Here is a 24,775-nt window from a genome sequence, read left to right on the forward strand (position 1 = left end):
TTCAATGTTTGAAATTTATATCCTACAAATTGCTTGGGGGTCCCCGGCTTCCAGTGGTGACTCAATGGGGGTCCTCAGGAGTTAAAGTTTGGGAACCACTGACTTAAATAAAGAAGTTTGTACTCACGTCCTGCCTCGGAGATTACTTCACGGCGTCTCAGACATTTAGCTATTATAGGTTGGGACATGCACTAAGGATTCACATCCAGGAGGGGTGCGATCTCCCCGGCTCCTCCCCCTTGGAGGATCACGTACTATTAGACGCTATGCCGAAACAAGGGGTCTCAGTGAAATACAGAAAGTTGATAAATAATGCACCTGACCTACTGGGACCCCTGAGAGCGAAGGGGATGGATGACTTAGGCGACATCACAGATGAGGAATGGATGGAGGCTCTACAGAGGCCCAGACAGATAGCGATAAGTGGATGATTCAGACTAGTATAGCTGAAGGTTCTTCACAGAACATACTACTCTCGCAGCCTAATCAACAAGATGGGAAGGGCGGGTTATTCTCTGTGTCTGAGGGGTTGCGGACAGGAGGGTTCCTTTTTCCATACTCTCTGGGAGTGCCCGCTGATCCACGGATACTGGGGGGCAGCGCCTATGATTATGTCGCAAGTTCTTTCATTAGAAGTCCCACTTGAGGGAAAGGAATTGTTGCTGTTGATAAAGGGGGAGGAAGACTGGTCCAGACATGCCAGAATGTGGGTGGTACTAGGAGGAATATAGCTAGAAACTGGGGGTTGAGGCATCTGCCAGTGGTGGCTGACTGGAAGAAAGATTTAGACTGGTGCCAAAGGGTGGAAGAAACAATATATAGCAGCAGGGGTGTATTAAAAAAATGATAGAAGATCTGGTGCCCATGGCAAGTATACCATGCACTAGACCCAGAGTAAGGACGACTGTGCGGAGGGGGCAAGTTTCATCAAGGACCCGCCACGATGCGAACGCCAAATATCATATCCATGGTTTATTTCAAGTGATAACTCTACAGTATCTACCCTTATGTGATGTAAAATTGTGCATTGAAGATATATCAACAGTACAATATGAATGTTTCTGTAACCGCTAAACAACAAATGTCTACACACCGTTCCCTTCACTGTCGATTGATGTTGGGATTTGGATTTTAAAAACCTTCCGACCCTCTAGGAGTAATCCTTATGACCCGCTAGTGCTTCAATGCCAAAAGGGTGTAAAACAGGGGCCAGGCGCCCGGTGAAAGGTAAGGTTGGGTCGGCCCAGATTACCTGTTAGTAGTCCAAGAAACACTACTTTGGCGGTATTCACCACAGTACTTCATGCGTCAAATGTTTTTTGTAGAGCACGGGCTACAGTCTCGATTTTGGGCACAATGGGCAATTTGTTTGTCTTTCACTTATTGACAGGGCACCACACCCGTAGAACAGGGTAACTAGTCAGTATTATTTACAACAGGTAGTACTTCAACAGCCTACAAAATTCTAAAATAGGTTCAGTGTCTCCAAGTTATTCATGGCACTCATTCCAACACAGTGCAGCAAGAAGGTAAAATTACTGGCAAAAATGTTGAGTCAGAAAAACTATGGGGACATTCAACACTTTTCAATAGATTTCAAGGACCATGAAAGAGAATGATGACCAATTATAGTTATGTCTTATCGATGGGAGAAGCATGGTTTACAATTATAAAGTAACATAATACAATGTACCCTTGTAGCATAGTGTGGGCATACGTGATCCTATGATGCCCATTTATTGAATACGGATGTAATGGTGTCCACCCCTGACTTAGTGCTGACATCTTGGTATTATGGTGTCCTTTTCCCTGCATGATGGTGCCTCAGGCACGATGGAGACCATCACTGGAATATTGTAAGCATCCTGGAAACTGGTTGTGCTCCCAGGTGTAACAGTGGCCATGACAGGGTTGCCCAGATGTGGATCCCTTGCTCTTTTTGCAACTGGATTCGAGCTAGCTTGGCTGATGAGGGGTGTTACCCCGAAATCAGTCCCGGGATGCTCGTTTCTGGTCCAGGGAAGACCTGGCCATTTGCAAATCAGTCTTGACCCTGTCCCTCATGGGACCAGTCCAGCCCGAACTGCTAATGGAGGCTGTGGCATAAAAGTGGCTGTTCTCTCCTTGTCACATTGCGGGCATCAATGGCTTAATGGTGCTTCCAATCTCTGACATACTAATGGCATTCCTAGCAAGGGGGTGATGTTACATTAGCATATGAGACACCATCTATCCACGTGGGCCAGCTGTACATTTGAAAAGGACAAGCTGATGCTTGGAAACCAAGCGTATATTTACAACGAATGGAATATGTAGTACTTCTGGACAATAACAGTGTGTTTCAGATAAATACAATCTTTTGTTCCAGAGAATGGAGTTTAATTATCCCAAAAACTGTATTTGATAGGAATATGTGTCTGTTTTTAGAAACTATTAGCTGTTTGGATGCACAATTATTGAATTTCCAAAATAAACAAAGCTGATATATGAGTGCTAATTTATGCCGGTTACTTTGTTGGTTACAGAGGGCACTCACTGCTATAGCTTTTATTTCATGATTCATGTGGAGGCGATCCATCAGTGGCAACTGACAAACCTTTTCTGACTTTATCAATACCACTTTTTGAGACCTTAATCTGTGAAACTGATGTGCCTTAAAGGATAAGATCGTTCTTGGTACCATTAAGAGCCCTGTAACCAAAGAGATAGTTCTGCTGTATAGGAATTGCAGTGGGAGTCAATAGATGTGTTAATTCATTAATAGGGGTGGGCAAAGCTGGCGTAGTGCCTCTACGCGTAGCTCCACGGAGTTACGCATTGCTCCACTCCCTCCCCCCTCCCAAATGCCTTAAAATGATAAAAAGAAGGCACTTAACCGTGTTTCTGCCACCTCCCCTGCCTGGCCGCTCTCCTTCCTGGTTCTCGCATCCTTCTTCATTGTTAAAAACACTATGTTGCACATCTTACACGTGCACACTCGTAAGACGTACAACGTAGTGTTTTTTTTAAATAGAAGGACGAGAGAGGAGCAGGAAGGAGAGCGGGCAGCCAGGGGAGGTGGCAGAAACACAGGTAAGTGCCTTCTTTTTATCATTTTAAAGCATTTGGGAGGGGGGAGGGAGCGGCTAACTCTGCTCCACCATGGAGGCGGAGTTTTGCCTACCTCCGCATTTGCCACGGAGCGCGGAGTAGGCAAATCTCCGCAAACTACGCTGACGGAGCGGAGTTACCCGCCCAGGGTTATTTATGAACAATTAAAAAACAAGAAAGTAATATTTTGAAAACAATATTAAAGACACAATATTTATGTCGTATAATATTCTGCCAAGGATATCCTGGTACCGTATCACACATGACTACACAGAGTTAATGTAATTGGTATTGGTATTGTGTAGCATATTGCTACCATTGGGTAACCTAAACACTGTGTAGCCTTTTAGTTCAAAACTGTTGCAAGCGGGAGCTTTGATGACTGATTTCTTTGCCACTGTGCTGCTAGTCAGACTTGTGTGATAGATGCCTCAACTGTTTGGTGCTAGCCAAAGCCCATATGCATGAAGAGTGCATAATTGTAGTATGTCTTCTGTGGGAATTGTTGTGTGTTGCCCATGAGGCCCTGAGAAGTGACCTGATGTTGTTTGTTATTGCACCTACGCAGGCGTGTTGTGTGTAAGAAGAGTGTGGGACGAGTTCTAAGTTGAAATCATACAATCACTGTTTCTGTCCAAGCATGTTTCGTGATGCTGAGTTTGGTTTGTTCACACTGATGCAAGTGGTTACTTTGCCCCAGCTGGCACAAGCAAGGACATGCAGGCCTGGGTGACTTGTCTGATATGTTTGAGGAGGAGGAAGTATTTTTAGGTGCCTAGTTAGTTCACAGTCAATGTATTTATTCAATAGAAAATAATAGCTATCGGTTCATAACTATTTAAAATAATCTTGATATTGCTTTCATTGAGGCATTTTCCCCATTTGATGGTCCATTCATGGATGATGAAGGGAATTTGTCCCAAATTATTGAGTGCCTTCTGGTGTAAGGATCTGGGGTACTTGAGTGATGAAGTAAAATTGAACTACAGTGTAAACAATTGGTTCAATGGTTAAAATAAGTGTTTTTTTTTTCAAAGCAAGCTTTGTGCACCTTGGGCTTACATGAAAAGAGGCCTTGTCTATGTTTAACCGACTGCACATTATATAAGGTGACCCCTTCCTGGTATACTTGATGAGATGTGATTTTATGTCCCAGCATCAGTTTTTGAAAACTGCATAGATACATTTATTGTACATTCAATTAAAACTACTTATTGGACCTAGCCCTCTCTGCAGGGTCACCCCCAAATGTTTTGCCTTCCCCCTCCCCCTTTTGCGGAATTATTTTTTTGTTGGTTTTACTGCTATGGGCACTTTACCACTGCAAGCCAGTGTTAAAGTGCATGTGCTCTCTCTGTAACATGGTAACATTGACTTATCCACAATTCACATATTTAATTTACTTGTAAGTCCCTAGTAAAGTGCACCACATGTGCCCAGGGTATGTAAATTAAATGCTACCGGTGGGCCTGCAGCACAGATCGTGCCACCCACTTCAGTAGCCCTTTAAACATGTCTAAGGCCTGCCATTGCAGAGCCTGTGTGCAGTTATAAACTGCCATGCCGACCTGCCCATTTAACTGTAATGCCAGGCCCAAACCATCCTTTTTAATACATATAGGTCCCCCTAAGATAGGCCCTATGCAGCCCCAAGGGCAGGGTGCAGTGCATTTAAACAGTTTTACATGTCCAGGTAGTAAAAAACTCAAATTAGTTTTTCACTACTGCAAGGCCTATCTCTCCTGTAGGTTAACATTGAGATTACATAACTAATTTTTTTAAGTGTAGTTTCCAATTGGGAACAGATCGATATTTAGAGTTTGGGGTCTCTGGACTCACAATTTAAAATCACAACTTATGGTAAAGTTGGATTTTAGGTTGCAGGTCTGAAAATGCCCCTTTTAGAAAGTTGGCATTTTCTTACTTTAACCATTCTGTGCCTTCTGCCTGTCTCTGAATACACGTCTGGGGTGGGTGACATCTGGGCCTTGTGCATTCCCTCTAGACAGCCACACACAATGGGAGCTTAGGTGCGACTTGATGGGCCCTAATGGGCCACTAACTGGCTTGATGGGGAGGATGGAGCTGAATAGTATGTGTCCTGTCTCCACACAATAGGCCTAATGGCCCTGAATCGTCACTCCAGCCAGCTTGGAGTCAGGGCAAGGGCAGAAGGAGATTCACTGCACTTCAAAGCCACTGTTTAGAACCTACTCCAACCTTCCAGAATCAGGGTATCAAAGTATAACTACTGGATCTCAGACACGATCACTTGAGTACATTTCTCGACCTGTGGACCCCCTGCTAGGAAGAATGACTGCTGTGCTGCTGAAAGACTGTCACTCAGCTGGACTCCTGAGCTGCTGTACTGACCTGCTGCCCCCCTTGCATGGTAGGGATAAGGATTGGACCTGCATCTCTCCAAGAACCAAAGTGACTCCTAGGGCTTGCTGGCTCGCCTCCTGTTTTCTGAAGTCTCAGGCACACAAAAGACTTCCAACTCACCTGCTACAGCACCTGAACTATGTTAGTTTACAATTTCAAGTGGTGCCACCCCAGTCCTGGACGCTTGGAAGTGGGCCTAAGGTGCTCTGCCTTCTGTGCTCCGAATTGGAACCGATGCCGGACGACGCAAAGCCTTACATAGCAACACTGCGTCCAGGATTTAAGGTACTGTGTTCACCAGGTGCATGGGGGGTCCCTGTAGCCAGCCCATGCTCCATAATGATCGGACTGAACTTGTGACTTTGTCCTGGTCTGGCACGGCCACAAAACCACAGTTGGCTCTTTGTGCTTTTATGCGCTATTTTCACCTAATTCTTTAAAAATTCATATCTCAAGTTCTATTAATTGGATTTTTGTCATATTGGTCTGGTTTTGTTAATTAAATTAGGCTCCATTTTTCTAACCTGGTATGGATTTTTTTGTGTGGTGTTTTTCACTGTTTTACTGCATTAAGTGTTGCACAAATACTTATACATTGCCTCTTAAGTTAAGCCTGACTGCTCTGTGCCAAGCTACCAGGTTAATTTAGGGTGTGTATACGACTCACCCTGACTTTGATTATGGGCTCTACTTGGACAGGGTGCATACCTCTGCCAACCAGGGACCCAATTTCTAACACTACTATTTAATTAGAATTCCTAACTTCTTGCCTTCTTTTGAAGCTCATAAAAAACCTCATACATATATTTATATATCAAAAACGTCCCTTCTCTATTTGTAAACATCTACATGTCATCTTAAAACTCTTTAATTATCGTAGACTAATACTATGTAAATCATTTTAAGATAAAGTACTTGAGACAAATAAGTACTAAATTACATTTTTTTTATCCTACTTGGCTCCAAGTGTTGCTGGCTCAAATTTCACAAATTGATGTTTTGCCCTTTTTTAATTTACATATTCTTGAAGGATACTACCTCGCCAATACATCAACTGAGCTCAATTCTAGATTTCGATATAGTACAGGCAGGTTACCCGATCTTGTTAGAGTGAGCAATTTAATACTCTACTGCGTTAGTGTATTTAATCTAAAAATCCTCCTGGCACCTAATCATTCCAAATGTTTACCTCAAGTCACTTTACTCTTTTGTTCCAGTATTTTTTGCGGACTGCTAAATTGGTTTAATCATTTTAAGCAGATCTAGTACAAGTTCTAATCATCTTGACTAATCCAAAAGTCAAGAGTAAAGCACATTATCAGTGACCATCTTCTGATAGGTGATCTCGGCAGGCCATGACACTGTTGACAGAAGATCACTGGTGAAACACCCCTTTGTTTGTAAGTTGTTGAAAGGAGCTCAGTTGATGTAACCACCAACTAGCAAGAATTCCATATGTGGGGTTTAAATATGGTTCTGAATTGGCCTGACAAGATAACCGATGTCCGCCAAGTTCACAATTCTAATACATCTTGTTCCTTACAATAGAGTATTGGATGTGTGAGTATTGAATAAGAGTTCCTTTACATAGAAAGGTGCTATGTTTAACATTACAATAAAGACACAACCAAATATCTCAACTATTTTGCAGCTTTCTCCTGACTAATTGAAAAAGTGAGTAGTCTGGTTTCATCAAAACTGTATCACACCACATGGTACTTCAGACAAACTGTACAAAGGCATCTGCTCTATGCAGACTGGATTTGTCGCTTAGTTTGGCAAGGTAGATGATATAGCTAGTGCACCTGGGAGACATTGATTCTAAAGTGTTCTTACATTCAACAGGAGAAACTATGGCTTCAAAAGCAGTGATAGCAGCTATATGGGAAGATTTTGCCCATCTACGGTGTGGTCTGGTGTATGTATATATAATCATTTGTATTTAATTTTAACAAAATTGCCTTGTTGGTGGTGAGTAAATGTTGAAAAATAATGATTCTTGCATAGGAGTCCTGGTGCAGAACATTGGTTTTCCTAGCTAACGTTAAGGAAAAGTCATGAATCTATTAAAGATGTGACAGTCCAGATGTAAGGTATCTCATTTCTCAAATCTGCAAAGACTGCATGCTAAGCGCTGAGTCCTATGCACTTATATAGAAAATAGGCATTTCTTACTTTTAACGTGTATAGAAACAATGTAGACCCCCCCCCCCCCCCTTAACCGAGACCTGTTCTCTAACTGATATTAAGAGCACTAGCTGGGCTTACAGTGCAAGCAGCATGCTTTACCTCACCTTTCCTGTTCGACCTGGCTTTTGCAGCAGGTTTATCCCCAGACTTTGCGTCTTGGCCTCCAATTTCCGACCCTGTTTTTGTTAGCTATAGGACGCTGGGCACTTTTCCACTGCTAATCAGTGCTAAAGTGCATGTTCTCTCTGTGTAAATTGCGTTTATGGGTTGGTGTTCCCATGATTGGCTTATTTGATTTACTCATAAGTCCCTAGTACAATGCACTGTGTGTGCACAGGGGCAGTAAATCAAATGCTGCTAGTCCAGACCCCAGGACTTTAGATTACGTCTGGACTCAAGAGGACCCTCTGCCAAACAGAAGAGCTGGGAAAGCTGAAAGAGAAGTACTGCCCCCGTGCTGTGTGGGATTGGCCTGCAGTGACTGTTTCTGCCAAGGAGAGGACAAAGACTTTGCTGTGTGCTGTGGATTCTGCTTGAAGAAGATCCCCAAGGGCTTGGTGTAGAGCGTGCCTCCTGTTCTGAAGTCTCAGGGACACAAAGACTTAATTTCCTTTGTCCTCCGTCATCTGGAACTGCTGTTTCAGCTGCCATAGAGGGAAATTGCACCACTGATGCAGGCGAGCAACGTCGCGACCTGCAACGAAACTGTCGGCACAGCTCGTTAAGAGCACGACATGATGGAGCGGGTAAAATGTTTCTTTTTATATACCCAATCCATTTATATACGTTTATATTAAAATGATTAATAATTAATTCTAATAATTAATAGATTGATGTGAAAGTACTAAATCAACCTTATTAACCAAGAGAATACACGTGGTAATGCGTTTGCATGGCTAAAATAATAAGTGGACTAAGTTTGTATGCATATTAAAACGAAAAATGTTGCTTGAGCAGTGTTAATGTGATTTGCGCTTAAATAAACCAGCATTAACGGCTTTGAATGTTGCATATGGCTGGATAAGTGCATACACATAAGGGTATTAGTAAGGGAATAACACTGTTTTAATCATTTCTATGTATTAATTACGATTTTGTGTTTCTTTGCTTAAAGTTGACTATTCTGGCCTTTTTATTTTTTAATTTTTTCCAATTAGCAAAACTATTAAATTATTTTTTTGACTCAATTGGGAATTTTAAATTCACTGTCACCACACACAATCCCGCTCCGCAGTAACCTGGCGTTGCAGCACACTGGGATGGCATTCGGCCATACCCGGTGGAGCCCGATGATGAAGCATGTCACCAACCAGGTTGGTGAGTGAGGGCTTTCATACATAACTTGTATTACCTCCTTAGGTCTGTTTTCCTCCCTATAACATATTGGGTAGGTTCTGACTCTGGAGACCCGTGCCTTTTGGATGGTTAGTGCCTTGTTGACACTACACTGACTTCGTTGGTTTGTAACCTTTCCCTTGAGGGGACTAGTCGTGTTATTACCCTTCCTCTTCTGTTGTTACTTTGCATGTTTTACAAAAGTCCACCTCCATACAGGCAGGAATCAGAAACACCAACCACCGGTACACCAGTAAGGGAGACTCTGAGAATCATTAAGACAGAAGATGTGACTCCGGAGGTAAAGAGAAGGAATTCTCTTAGGGAACGGGGAAAGGAAAATAGGGTGGAGAGTGAAAATTCCAGGGAACTAGCAAAAACCACATTAGAACTGACAGAGAAAATAAGAGAATTGACGAAAAATCTAGAAGCAGTTACAGTCCCTGTGACCATAGGTCCTGTTATGCCTATTTTCGAGAAGCAGAAAGACAGTGAGCACGGTCTAACAGTCCCGTATGTGAACAATAGACAGGCAGAACAGCCCCTGATGAGAGCAAAGGAGAATTCCTGGAGACACACTATGAGTGAAGGTGATTTACATGTGTCAAATAACCCATTTTATTGTCCTGATACTGTAGAGAGAAGCAGAATGGTAGGAGGATCAATATTAGAACCACAGAGACTGACGGAACCAGGGAATGTAGAAAAATCAGCGGGTATAACTACTGACGAATTGAGCGAATGGCTGAAGGGCTTGCAGGGTAAAGAGAAAGAATCCCATACCATTGATGTGGCAAAATTACGGATGGTGTTAGAAGAATTGATAGTAGGGACCATCCCCACAGAAAAGCTGAAAAATTACCAAGATGAGGAACTATTGTTTTTGTGCAAAAGTGTCACCTGGAGAGCAAAGAATTTACATGACAGACTAGCAGAAATAGCAAGTGAAATGGGAATTGACATGGACAAGGTAAAAGCTTTACAGAAGCCATACCAAGTGGATTTCACAGAAAAAGACATTGAGAATCTGAACACTGCAAGACGAATAGGGCAGATTAGTGACATAATCACAGTGTTGAGGAAATGGGGAGATGTGGACAAATGGAAAAGCAGGTGGTATAGGAAGCGGGATGACACCTCAGACAGAACATTTCCAGCGTTTCCTGTGAGAGAAAAGGAAAACGTGGTGACAGAGTTCCCTATGAGAGAGATTCCAGGAGGGGGATATGTGCATGCCCCGTGGACCAGACAGGACATTTTGTCATTTACAAATGACTTCCCTCGATTACGAGAAAAGCCGGTCCAGTGGTACAGACAGGTAGACAGATTTGTTAAATTGTCAAAAGTGCTGTGGATTGATCTGAATAGTCTGTTTGATATAATAGTGCCAGCAGACTTGTGGGCAGAATGCAAGATAGTCATAGATTGGCCCACTAAAGAATACCCGAGAGATCCCAAAACAGGAGCACCAGACCCAGAGGTAATGAAGAAATATGAACAGGTCATGGTGTTCTTGAAAAACAAAATAGATCAAACCCATCAAGAAGCGAAAGAGTCAGTTCACGCTTACTATGAAAGGCTAATATTAGCTTTAAAACAGTTCAGTGGGGATGACAATCTGGGGGAAAAGGACCTAAGTCATTTTGTGTACAGGTTTGTGTATGGTCTGCGCCCCGAGATTGGGGAAATGATTAAGCAGCACACCGTGGACTGGCAGAGCAAGAAAATAGATGAGATCCTAAGGCATGCTAAATACATTAGTAGTGATGAACATACATGCAACAGGGTTCAGCACTATTTAGAAAAAGTCTGTTGTATTTAAAGGAATGTCCAAGACGTAGATATGATTTTCAAAGGAAATTCTTTTCTTTATTTGATACTTTCACAGGCATAGAATATCACAGCCTTGATAGCACGAGAAAGTCATAGCCGACGCGTTTCGTCTCCTATAAGGAGACTTCTTCAGGGCTATAGAAAAAAATATACAGAATATAATTTTATACCCAAAGCACCAACATATATATATATACATACAAAGACAAAACATTCTACAAAGTTGAATTTTTACAGAAAATATTACCAAATATACGGCATGTCTAATAATAAAACGTCAATAATAAATTCACACTAGAAGAAGAAGGGCCTATATAACAAAAAAATATGTAATCACTGTTATATGTAGTTTAAGTGCCTATCACTCTACAATTTCATTACCATGTATATATTGAATGCAATGTTCAAGAGAGCTCATAATATGGACATAGTATCTCATTAATAATTCATGTCGTGTCATTAAACATAAGAGATCCCAAAACCAATGTCAGTTTATGCAAATGTGGTATTTGCCACATAAATCATAATACCAAAAGTATAAAAAGATTTTTTACAAGAGAGAGCAAAACCTATAGACCAGCATATTAAAAAATATATTTCAGACAATACAGCTCCTTCAAATTTTTGCCTGATTAATTGCTAATACATTTATACACTTTATTGGATTAAAACATTATTACTAGTCCCTGAGATCATTGTCACAAACCATATTACTCATATGATTCACAGATACTTTCAGTGTCATAAACACAGAGCATCAATGACAAATTATTTATTCGTAACTTATTGTGATAGGCACTTAAACTACATATAACAGTGATTACATATTTTTTTGTTATATAGGCCCTTCTTCTTCTAGTGTGAATTTATTATTGACGTTTTATTATTAGACATGCCGTAAATTTGGTAATATTTTCTGTAAAAATTCAACTTTGTAGAATGTTTTGTCTTTGTATGTATATATATATATATGTTGGTGCTTTGGGTATAAAACTATATTCTGTATATTTTTTTCTATAGCCCTGAAGAAGTCTCCTTATAGGAGACGAAACGCGTCGGCTATGGCTTTCTCGTGCTATCAAGGCTGTGATATTCTATGCCTGTGAAAGTATCAAATAAAGAAAAGAATTTCCTTTGAAAATCATATCTACGTCTTGGACATTCTTTAAATACAACAGACTTTTTCTAAATAGTGCTGAACCCTGTTGCATGTATGTTTTTGACAGGACTTGTTCCTGATTGAGGAGCTCAGAGGGAAGTGTTCCTTGGTTCTTTGCACTATAGAATTATATTCTAACGACACTATTCACTTGTCAGGTGCGGTAATATAGCCTTCACCCTCTTCTTATTTGCTTAAAAATACTTTAGTGATGAGATTGAGGCAAAGCAGCGAAAACTAAAAGAAAAGGCAATGTGGGCTCAAGTGAAAGTCGCAGAGAGACAGGAAGCTCAGCTGGTTGAACAAGCTAATAATCCAGGCATTAAACCGATATTTGGCCCAGGAAATGGGAAAGGTAATATAGAAGAAGCTAAAAAGAAGTTTCCATGCCACAATTGCGGAAGGTTAGGGCACTGGAAATCCGAGTGTAAATATCCACCAGGTACTAATAATGAAAATCCATCATTAAATCCACAGGTGCAGTGTGAGGGGAGTGGCCCACCGCCGCAACAGCAGAAGGCTGTTAATCCACAGAATCAGGTGCCAAAACCGCAGAGCCGGAACACCCAAAGATATAGTAAAGAGACGGGATTCTACAATGAAGAACAGGTAAACAAACCGCAACGCGCGAACGCTGTGTCACAATTTTGGCTGCAAAATGACGAGAGTGAGTCAGAGGAGATTTATTGACGGTGCCGAAAAGAGGAAGCAGGGTGCGTACTTGGCGCATCTCTAGAAATAGATCAGACAGGACCATTTGTAGATGGGAAAATTAATGATGAAAACATTACTTTTCTAGTAGACACTGGAGCTACGAGATCTACTGTCAGATCAGCAGACAAGAAAAATCTTCCTCTTTCGGATGAAACAATCCAAGTAGTTGGTGTATCAAACACCCAGATTAGAACGTACCTTACTGAACCGGTAAAGGTCAGAATAGGGAAATTTTCAGACATGCACCGATTTGTGGTGTGTGACACCAGTCCTGTGAATTTGCTAGGTAGAGATTTGTTGTGCAAAATGAATTGCACCATATTCTGTACACCAGACGGAATAGCCTTTGAAACACCAGATGAGGATGTTCTGTATAAAATGACCATAGCTAACAGAGAGAGTGAGGTTTCTGGAACCCAATGCCATATTCAATCCAGATGAATTGCCCCCAGAATTGAAACAGACAGTGAAGGCAGCAGTTTGGGATTTCACTGGAGAAGATATAGGCCTGATGAGAAATGTGGACCCAGTGAAAATCACTGTCAAGGAAGGAGCAGTTTTCCCAAACATTCCACAATACAGACTGACACCCGAAATAATTGCAGGAGTAACACCTTTAATTGAGAAAATGATCCAGCAAGGAGTGTTAAGAGAAATATTGAGCAGTCCATGTAACTCACCTATAATGGGACTGAAAAAGCCTAGTGGGAACTTCAGGATTGTGCAAGATTTGAGAAAGATTAACAAGATTGTTGTGTCATGTTGTCCCATTGTTCCAAATCCATCAGTAATTTTGTATCAGATTCCTCATGATGCAGAATGGTACACAGTAATTGATTTGTGTCATGCTTTCTTTTCCATTCCGTTGCATCATGACAGCCAGCCGATCTTTGCATTTTGGTTTGGAGAGCGTATTTTGGCATGGTGCCGAATCCCACAGGGGTACACAGAGAGCCCCTCCATTTTAAATCAGTTGCTAAAGAAATCTCTGGAAAGTCTTACCATGACTGAGAATTCAGTTTTGGTCCAATATATTGACGACCTATTAGTGGCGTCAAAGACACATGAGGCTTGTGAAACAGACACCATAGCTTTGCTAAATCATTTGGCAGATGGAGGACTAAAGGTATCTCCGACAAAATTGCAATACTGTAAAAAAAGAAGTACAATATTTGGGTCATACCACTGAAAAAGGGCTGAGGAAAGTAACCATAGACAGGATCAGAATCATTAGAGGAATGAGAGCTCCAATGACCCAAAGAGAGGTGAGAATGTTCCTGGGAATGGTTGGTTACTGTCGTCAGTGGATAAGTAACTTTTCCCTGATTGCCAAACCATTGGTAAAATTGACGAAAAGTGAGGTTAAAGACCCCCTCGAACTGAACAAAGAAGAATTGGCAGCATTCAGACAGCTGAAGAACAGTCTTTGTGAAGCCCCAGCTCTGGGGATGCCAGACTATGAGAAAGAGTTTGAATTATACTGCAGTGAGAGAAACGGATGTGCACTCTCAGTGTTAATACAGAAACATGGAAGGCAAAGGAGACCAGTGGCATATTTCTCGTCAATGTTAGATCCAGTGGCGATAGGTCTGCCAGTGAAAGCAGTAGCTGCTACATGCCGAAGCCTAGAGCAGAGTGAGGGAATCATGATGGGGTATCCAGTAAGAGTGTTTGTACCTCACAGTGTGGCGATCCTTTTAACAAGGAGTCAAACACAGTTCATGTCACATAGTCGGCTGACTAAGTATGAGAAGGTCATTCTAGGTGCAACCAATGTGAGTCTGGAGAGATGTGTGAATGTGAATCCAGCTACACTTTTGACTGATGCAGAGAGAGTGGAGGTAAGAGAGGATGTTGATCATGATTGTCTGGATGTGCTGGATTACTGCACGAAACCTCGACCTGACATAAGAGACCTGCCATTGCCAGAAAGTGATTATGTGTTTTTTGTGGATGGATCTTGTCTGAGAACAGATGGAGTGTTGAGTGCAGCATATGCGGTATGCACAGTTTCAGCAGTTATAGAAGCATCACTTTTGAAAGGAGTTAAATCCGCTCAAGTAGCAGAAATAGTGGCATTGACAAAGGCATGCAAAATTGGGAGGAATGTGAGAGTGACTGTGATGACTGATAGCCAGTATGGCTTCGGAGTTGTCCACGACTTTGGCCAATTATGGCTACAAAGAGGTCTCCTGATCTCAAGTGGAACCCCCATAAGGAATGCAGAAGTGATTGGAAAATTGCTTGAGGCAATACAAATGCCCAAAGAGCTGGCTGTGGTAAAATGTGCTGCTCATGGTCAAGGAAGTGATTACATCACTACCGGGAATCGCTTTGCAAATGACATGACTCAGTATTGTGCCCGAAACCAGTATTCTATTAATCGGTCAAAGGAAAGGGAAATGTCTTCTTGCTCCTTAATGTTTACTAACGTGGTGGGAACATGGGATGAAGTGAGGCAGTTGCAGGACGAAGCAGGAGATGAAGAAATGAAGCAGTGGCTAAAAGCAGGTTGTGCACCCAGGGAGAAAGATCATGTGTGGGTCTAACGGGATGGGAGACCAGTAATGCCTGATAGCATGATGTCAACCATGGCACGGATGTATCATGGCCAAGGACATCTGGGAAGGGATGCCATGATAAGGGCTTTCAAGCAGACCTGGTACAATGCAAAATTCTGGTTGATAGCAGAGAGCCTATGTCAGAGATGCCTGATATGTCAGCAGTACAATCCTGGAAGGAAAACTGTGGCGAGTCTAGGCACCATAGGCCGAGAGGGAGGACCTTTCACCCAAATGCAAATAGATTTCATTGAAATGCCCCCTTATAACAAGCTGAGGTATGTTTTGGTGGTAGTTTGTCTGTTCTCTAGGTGGGTGGAAGCATACCCAACCAGAAGAAATGATGGAATCACAGTGGCCAAGCTCTTGCTGAGGGATTTCATCCCAAGGTTCGGGTTCCCAGTGACCATTGAATCAGACAGAGGAGGGCACTTTTATAATGAAATTATGAAACTGATCTGTGAAGCATTGAATGTGCAACAAAAACTGCATTGTGCCTACCGACCAGAGGCTTCTGGTGTGGTCGAGCAAATGAATGGTACCATCAAAAACAGAATAGGGAAGATGTGTTTAGCCACAGGAATGAAATGACCTGATGTCTTGCCTCTAGTTTTGATGACCATTAGGTCTACTCCAGACAGAACTACAGGTTTGAGTCCCCACGAAATCATCATGGGACGAGCTAGGAGACACGTGTTTGTACCAGTCAACAAGCTGATGACTATAACTGATGACATGATTTTGGATTACTGTAAAGGCCTGGCTGACGCAGTCCATTCTGTGTTTCACCAGGTTGGAGCGGATGCCACCACACTTGAATAGAAACCAGCCCATGATTTGAGCCCATGGGACTGGGTGAGAATAAAAGTCCACAGAAGAAGAAATTGCTTGGTTCCAAGGTGGGGAAGGCCAAAGCAAGTCATCTTGACCACAACAACTGCTGTGAAGTGTGCTGGATTGAAAAATTGGATACATGCAAGTCACACTTTGAGAGTTCCAAATCCAGCAGACAGTATTGGAAAAGAATATTTCGATGAATCAGGATCAAGTGATGATTCAGGTGATGAGAATATAAAGTCAAAAGAAAATCCTGAAAGGGGGGAAAAGGAGCCAAGACTAGTCCAGACTCCAAGAGAAGAAATTCTGAGGAAAAGATTGCAGATTTCAGATGGTTCAGATTCTGGAGGCGAACAAAACGCCAGTGGTGAGCACAGAAAGAAGAAAAGAAAAGAATGTCCAGTCAGAAGTAACATTTACACCAAATGAGAGAGTAGAAGAAGTTCCACCTGAGAAAATATTGGAAGGAGAAGAAGGGGCAGTCACAGAGAGAGAGGGACAGATTGCGGAAAAACCCGAGGAGGTGTAGGGAACTGCAACACCCAGCTAGGTGAAGGGAAAAGTAGTCAGCAGGAAAATTGCGTGCCGGAGACCCGAGGAGGGACAGAAGTAGGGCCAACACAAGAGGTGGAAAAAGAGACTGTTGAAAAAGAAAAACCAAACGAGACAGAATCTGAAGACAGTGAAACTGAAATACCAGAGGGTCGAGTTCTAAGAAAGAGAACTTGGATTGAGGAAAGAAACAGTAAAGACGGCAAAACAAGAAGGAATGCTGAAGGAGATCTTTGGCCAAACAAAATTAAGAGACTGAGATATCGATTGACATGAGTCAAACCCTCAGAAGCTGAACAAGTGAATGAAGTAACCAGTCAGCACAAAGAGAAAGAGGGAGAGACAGAAGTGTCTGAAGCAAACAAACGATCGAGAAAACCAAAACAGAAGTATAAGTCACCTGAATGGACGTACGTGGCACTGCCTGAACAAGGAGAAGAGGTAGATAGTCAAGGAAATCCAGAGGAGACTTTACTGAGAGTGGTAAAGGAAGAAGAAACAGAGGAAATCCTGAGAGTTATCTTATCCGATATCGGAGAAGAAGCGGAAGATCAGGAAATTCTGTATGTGGACGACGAGAAGGAAGTGAAAAACGACGAGAGGCCAAGCTGAGTAATTTCAAACAGGTCCTTGTAGAACTATAAAGGATTGAATAAGAAATTGAAGTATTTGGATCACCTGATAAGGTCTTAGCTCTTGTAGGAAAGCTACAAGAGGCGGAGTAGAAGAGGCTAAGTCAAAAGACCCGGTTAATTTTAACAAGATGGCTAACATAGATGATAACAAAAGTAGATGTACCTTTATGAGAAGATGGTGCAAGACATGTTGTTGTTGTACAGGACTATTAATGCTTCTTTGGAGCGTACTCGCTCTTTTGATCTCTTTCAAAGTAACTTTAGATACACTAGAGGGATATACAGAGAATATGACTAACATAGTGAAAAGTTCACAAAAGGTAGTTCCATTTAGAACAAGCACTGAGCATATGCACAAGGATAGGTCAATAACTGATTTTTCTAGCAATGTTTTTTCAAAATTATTGTATGAATATGTGAAAACCATGGACGTAAGGGATTGCTATGTATGCATGCAGTTACCTGCCTCTTTTTCAGAAGGGGTGACTAATCACCTCCCAGCAACTTATGGAATAACATGTAGCGTTTTAACTAGTATATTTTATCTAGTAGGGAAATTAGAATATAATTTGTCTAATATAGATAATATTCTTGGACAATTGCCCATGAATAATGAATTGAATCCAGCTAAAGCTGCTAATGTATTAGGTGAGATTTTTATAGAAACTAAAGAACTAACTTTAGAATATATTGTTAAGAACAATTTAACTTGCAGTTTGAAGACAGAAGAGAAAAAATTTTTGGATATGGTTGAAGAGAGGAGATTGAAATACACAAGAATGCAGAAGGACAAAAAGAAGGGGAAAACATTTGGGAAATAGATGGGAAGAAGGAGACAAAGGGTGATGCTAGTCCAACAATAGCTATAGATTCACCACAGAAAGGCAAATTATGCATTATGAGAGATAGATCCCAATATGATTATTATTATATAGGGACAAGTGAGTGTCATGATACATATTTTATTGCATCTGGATGGGGATTTAGAGAAGGAGAGGATCCAGTTTTCCCTGGACTGTACTATATTTGTGGGAACAAGGCTTATTACAGGTTGCCCGACCATTGGTATGGCACATGTTATGTTGGCCTGGTCTTTCCAAAGATCTTTCACATGGATAGAGTAGAAAATAGTGGACCAAATAACCTACTAATGCGTAGCAGAAGAGAAACCTGGTTAGAAATTGTAGGTGATATTTTTGGAGCCTTGATACCAGCAGTGGGAATATCTTTGAATGCAAATAATATTCGGAAATTGTCAACCATAGTGGATCGCTTGTCAACAAGCACCGCTGGAGGATTTCTTTTGGTGAACACTGAAATGGTTGCTATGCGTGCTATGATTATGCAAAATCGACTTGCCCTTGATATCTTATTAGCAAAAGAGGGTGGAGTCTGTGGAATGCTGAAAGTTCAACATTGTTGCACTTACATTCCTGATGAAAGCAAAGATCTAAAAGTATACATTAAGAATATTACAGAATTGCATGATGAAATAAAACCACTGGAAGTTGAAAGTATCTGGACTAGAATTAGTAATAAGATGGCTGCTATTAAAGCTTTCTTAGGTAAATTAGGTAGTATTATAATAGGGAAAATATTATTTCCATTAACATGTGTGATTTTCATATTATTAATACTTAGATTAGGATGTATGTGTTGTAGACATAGAAGAAATAAAAAGAAGGTTAAACGAGAAATTTACAAAAAGAAGGAAAATAAACCAGAAAGAGATCTTAATGAAATAGAATTGGAAGAATGGAAGGAGAGTATGTATGACAAAACCAAAAGAGAAGATGAAAAAGAAACAGAATTCTAATTGAGCAAGAAAACATTTCGAATTTCCGTAAAAGGGGAAATGAATAGATTTTTTTGTGGGTTTTGTTTGTGGTGATAAAATCACCGAAGGGGGGATTGATGGAGCGGGTAAAATGTTTCTTTTTATATACCCAATCCATTTATATAAGTTTATATTAAAATGATTCATAATTAATTCTAATAATTAATAGATTGATGTGAAGGTACTAAATCAACCTTATTAACCAAGAGAATACACGTGGGAATGCATTTGCATGGCTAAAATAATAAGTGAACTAAGTTTGTATGCATATTAAAACGATAAATGTTGCTTGAGCAGCGTTAATGTGATTTGGGCTTAAATAAACCAGCATTAACGGCTTTGAATGTTGCATATGGCTAGATAAGAGCATACACATAAGGGTATTAGTAAGGGAATAACACTGTTTTAATCATTTCTATGTATTAATTACGATTTTGTGTTTCTTTGCTTAAAGTTGACTATTCTGGCCTACCAAAAGATGGCCGCCGACTGAAACCTAACTAAAGTACATGACTTCATCATTTGAACAATGGAAAAAGGCGCCTGCACTGACTTCGTTCGTGTCCCTTGTGTGACCTGTCAGACCATGCCCATGAACACTACCCTGGGCGAGGTGCCAATGTCCCTGAACGTGAAGCAATTGTTGCCAATGGAAAAAGTGAACTACCGAACTCCACCTATTACCAACGAACTGATACATTTTGACCTGGGATTAGTCTTTCCCATACATCTACTTGGAGATTTCATCCACATGAGAAAATTTGAGAATGTTTCCTAATGTATTGAGATATATTTGAATTCAGCCAATCATTGGCCTGGGAATTGAGAAAATGTTACTGTTATATGTAAATTTTAGTATAAATATTAGTAGACTAGAGAGGGAAGGGCTGCTGCTCTTCGCTAGAGACCACTTTGTGCCGAAGCTATTGACGGAGAATCGATGATCAGAGATCCTTATGCTGACAGAAGAGGACGGAGACTTTAGAACTCTGATGAATTTTCTGAGGACCAGTTCTGACTTAGAAAACGACAATTAGCCAGAATAGGTAAATATGACAAAAGATAATATTGCATTATTAGGATTTAACAAGCATTTAAATTAGATAAAGAAAATCATTATTTGAATTACTGTGTCGGGTGATTATGTCTTGAAATGTTTATTGATTAAATTGAGAGTTAAAAGCGTCATTAAACTAAATAACAACTAAATGATCCGATTGACCTCCGGATGGAGGAAATGTTAGGGTAATTCAATAGAAGTGGTTTCCTCTAGCCAAGCGAACAGCTGTGGTTTGGGATTGGATATCCCTCTGTAGGCACGGATAGTTTGAGAGAATGAATGTTGGTGTTATGGGCCCCACCAGCGTGTGATGTGTGTATGTGCGTGTGACTGAGAAATCATTCCGTCCGTGGAAGCAGGGGGAGATTTAGTAATCCGAACTGCACCAGACGCACTTCCCTAACTTGCACTGCTGCCCAGCCACCTGCTGCAGCGCCATATCGACTCGGTCACCGAGGCCGCTGCCTGCACCGGAGCCGAGGACAAAGCTTGTGATGCTCACGACTCTCTTCCCCGACTCGCACCTCAGCCCTGACCTCATTGATGCCAGTACTTCATCATCACAGAGCCAAGACTGGCCGTGGGTGACTTCCTGAATCCATCGACACCACACCGTCGTATGGAACCAATGCCTCACTGCCACCGCGACATTACCTTCCCAGCAACAGTAAGGAACCAATGCCTCACCTCCCCGACAACAGTAAGGAACCAAGGCCTCACCTCCCCTGCATCGCAGTAAGGAACCGAGGCCTCACCTCCCCAGGGGTCATAGGAAACCAACGCATCACCTCCCCTGTGTTCGTAAGGAACCGCCGCAGCCCAGCACCAACAAAACATCACCTCCCCAATGCTGTGCACCATCTTTGCTTTCATCGTTTGCCAATGTACTATTCTTTGGGGGTCTGTGTAACTCCACACCCGACGCCACGCACCTTGCGGTCGGCGCCGTACTTTGGATTTTTCATCTGTCATGACGTTGTAATAGCTACAGGTGGATATATTTGCTGCTACAAGTTTTATTTGTGTGAATAACCTATTTTTGAGGATATCTTGATATATGTATGGTGGAGTTTTGTTGTTTAGGTCTTGTTTCGTTCAAAGATTACTTATTTTTCTAAACTTGTTGGTGTCCTTTTGTACTGTTCTCACCATGTAACTGTATGTGTGCACAAATGCTTTACACAGTACCTCTGAAATAAGCCTGTCTGCTCGGGCCAAGCTACCAAGGGGGTGAGCAGGGGTTGTCTAAGGACGTAACTCCCTTAACCTGACTAGAAGCAAGGATCTCTACTTGTACAAAGGTGCAAACCATTTCCAACTTGAGACCCCCATTTCTAACATTGCCCTTCTGTAACCCTTATTCCAGTGAGAGGGGTTCATTTCTCCTCATGCCTGGAAATGTGGTAAAGACATCCTTTGGCTCACTTGCTGGGCTAATGATATCTCTTGGCTCACTCAGTGATATTGGCGACACCATAGCCAACGTTTAGCTTCTTATCTTCAGTACATTTAAGATTTTTTTATGGTAGTCAGGTAAAAGTGACGTCTGGTTATACCACAATTGTTCATCTGCACTTTGGTAGGACCAGTTGAAGAGGTCGAGGTCACAAAACTGAATCCTTTATGTATTCCATGTAACCCAGCAACATATAACTTAGAAATCTCAGCCCACAGTAGCCGGAGACCCAACATTTACATAGTTAAGGGATCTGAACTTACCAGAGATGAACCCCAGCATTTCCAAAGCCAATTCCTGCAAAGGCACTGGCCAGATGCATGGAAAACCTGGCTTCACGGTCATCTGAATTCTTTACAGCTCTGCAAAAACAAACGTCACCAAATTAAAAAAAGAGCAGAAATTAATGTGTTTTCATGAAATGTCTGTAGCCCTCCTCGTTCCTTACAGGTACTGGTGAAATCCTGTATACCCAACTTGTTTCCAAAACAACAATTAGACAACTAGTAGGTTAGGAAAACACGGGAGAGAAAGCAATCTTGATCAAAGCCTAAGTGTCATACCCTTTACATGAAGACACCCCTTTAAAGGAGTTTTACAAAGTATGCTTCAAAGTGCTTTGTCGTTTGTAATGTGGGGTGAAAATGTTAGTTTATGCCAAACCCCCTTAATTAAAGGTTCTAGCTCAGAATGTCGCAGAGTATGCATGTGCTGGTGACAACAGGACTGGGACTGACAGCCTCATAAATACAGAGCTTCCCATGCTCCTAAGCAGCGGCGAGTCTGGAGTTTTCCACAGTTGTGGTGAACTGTTTTTGCACGAGTTCTACATGCACTTTGTGTGAGCCTGGGGGCAAAATTAACTCCGCCTCAAGGAAGTGAGTGTGCTACAATTGTGTACACCTGGGAACTTCAGCAAGGGTGTAGGCGTTGATGGCAATCGACTGGGGCAGTTTGCCACATAAATAAAAACCATATTATTTAGGTGCCAAATTGTGACAGAAAACCGGTGTGAAGGTAATGTAAAAGTATGGAGCCTTCCTAGGTCTCGTACCTTTATTTTTACCAGGATAACTGAAGTTAAGCTATTATTACAAGTTCTCTATAAATTAAAATTGCCATCCAGGGGCACATAGACAGTGATGAGCTATCCAGATGTGCTTGCATTGTATCTCAAACCCAGGTTGTTAAATTGACTCACATTTTCAAAACATTACAAACGCATTGGAAGCCAATGGATGTGCATGTGACCAACAATATAGACAGGCATTGTTAAGGCACACAACAAAGTGTTTAAAAGCATTACCGCCACATCCGTGCAAGGGCCTCGGAGGAAATTATAGGGTGCTTAAAAACGAGAAATTATAGGGTGCTTAAAAACGACCTGGAGCTGCACTGCGGGAGGAAGAACACTGGCTTCAAAATAAGCACTGCCTTTAAAATAAGTTTCAAAACACTGGCTTCAAAATAAGCAAAATAAGCAAATCCCAAACCTCTGCAGTACAGAGGATACCATGCGGCTGCCCCTTCTCCTCCTCGGCACAGTGTAAGCTGCTGACCAGAACTGGTAGAAGATTCTTAGTGGGTCTGTATCCCTGCCCTCGAGTTGGTAGATGCCTTATTAATCTACCCACTTTATAAAGTGCTTCTCCTTTGGCGAAGTAGAATGTAATGACCTAGGGTTACTTCATTTGTCTGCGCCCTCTGTTAGTTTAAAATCATCTTTCTAGGTTACCGCCCAATCCTCTGTAATGAGTTCCTACAAACATCATTCTTTTAAGTCAGTGATAAAAGAGAGCTGGAACCTCACTTTAAGGAACATCGCTTTCGCCACAGTTTTGTAATCCGATCACTACAAGCTCAAATTCGGCTTCCCAGTCACATCCCACACAGGATGATCTGAATTGCAGATCAAAAATTGATGTTAGGTGACTCAATAAAATCAGCCACTTTGAGTTCCATCAACTGTTCATTAGTGGCGGCTGGTGATATTTGAAAGTGGGGAGCGTAAATGTTGGGCATGACTTTTATATAGCGAGCAACACAAACAAGTCTAATGGACAAGCCTGGGGTCCACGGTGGGTCCCTCTCCCGAGAAAAAAGGAGAAATAAATTGGCAAATGGTGCATTTTAAAGCAAATGAGTGTAGTGATAAAGCAAGGCTTATAAAGCAGTGGGAATATATAGTCTTGGAATATTAAACCCATTAAAAACTGCCCCATATCGTACTGCATTAATATGTTTAACAGTTACTGTAATGTGTGAATTGTACAGCCTGACAACTTTAGCCCTTTAAAATGTATGCTTTCCCAGTGTCTTGCACTGCATGCAGCATTAACTTTGGAAAAAATGCTCTAACCAGGATTCAGGAAGCACCCACAGCTGCTGGCTGCAACCAGTTATATAGAAATATGTGCAGACAAGTCTTTAAGTGGGATGAAAAAAAAGTAGCCGTTCTCTATAAAGGAACATGTCAAATACATTTTTGTGATTCCCATCGTGTGCCACATGACTGGTATTTTTGTTTCTCTCTGAGATGTAAGTGCATCCAGATAAATGACACAACAACTGACACATAAAATCGGTTAGTACGATTGGCTTTGTCAATGGTTGTTCGCTGTTTAAGATATATGAGTAACAGGGATTTGTAATAAATGATTAACATTGGAAATGTTTCAAATCTGAAATTGTGAGTCTGTGAATTAAATAGCATTAAAGCCTGTGGAAGGAGTTTTGGCCTTCAGTTATGTGTGCTTTATGTTAGATATTGATCCTCTTTTTCTCTGCCTATCTAGTCCATCTGCACATCTTAAACCACCTCTCTTTCCTCTTCAGCATCCTTTTTTCACTCTTCCCCGAATGCACTTCCTTGCATCTCCCTCACTTCACTGCCCCCAAACATACACTGCACTCCCTCAAATGTAAGCATTTTATTTTCTCTTACTTTGCCTTGCAAATATTTTGACATCTGAGTACCCCCTTCACAATCTTTTCCACAGAATTTCAGTTGCACATGGAATACATAAACATTGTTCTATATGCTCTGCAGAGAGGCCAACCCAATAACAGGCACTTTGTTTGGCTTCAGCCTTAATGCCGGCGTGCACAATCAAAGCCCCTCATAAACACCT

General features: G+C 41.5%; 1 protein-coding gene across 2 annotated transcripts in view; it reads right to left on the minus strand.

The window, feature by feature from the left end:
* ADHFE1 (alcohol dehydrogenase iron containing 1) overlaps positions 1-24,775 on the minus strand; it is a 307,754-nt gene that overhangs the window by 58,688 nt on the left and 224,291 nt on the right. For both annotated transcript variants that reach the window (XM_085605518.1, XM_085605517.1), the window contains one exon: positions 21,908-22,006. In XM_085605518.1, the coding sequence (XP_085461644.1) occupies positions 21,908-22,006 (99 nt within the window). The remainder of the gene's footprint in view (positions 1-21,907; positions 22,007-24,775) is intronic.

The sequence above is a fragment of the Triturus cristatus genome, chromosome 5_1 (genome assembly GCF_964204655.1).
Source record: "Triturus cristatus chromosome 5_1, aTriCri1.1, whole genome shotgun sequence".
Taxonomy (NCBI): domain Eukaryota; kingdom Metazoa; phylum Chordata; class Amphibia; order Caudata; family Salamandridae; genus Triturus; species Triturus cristatus.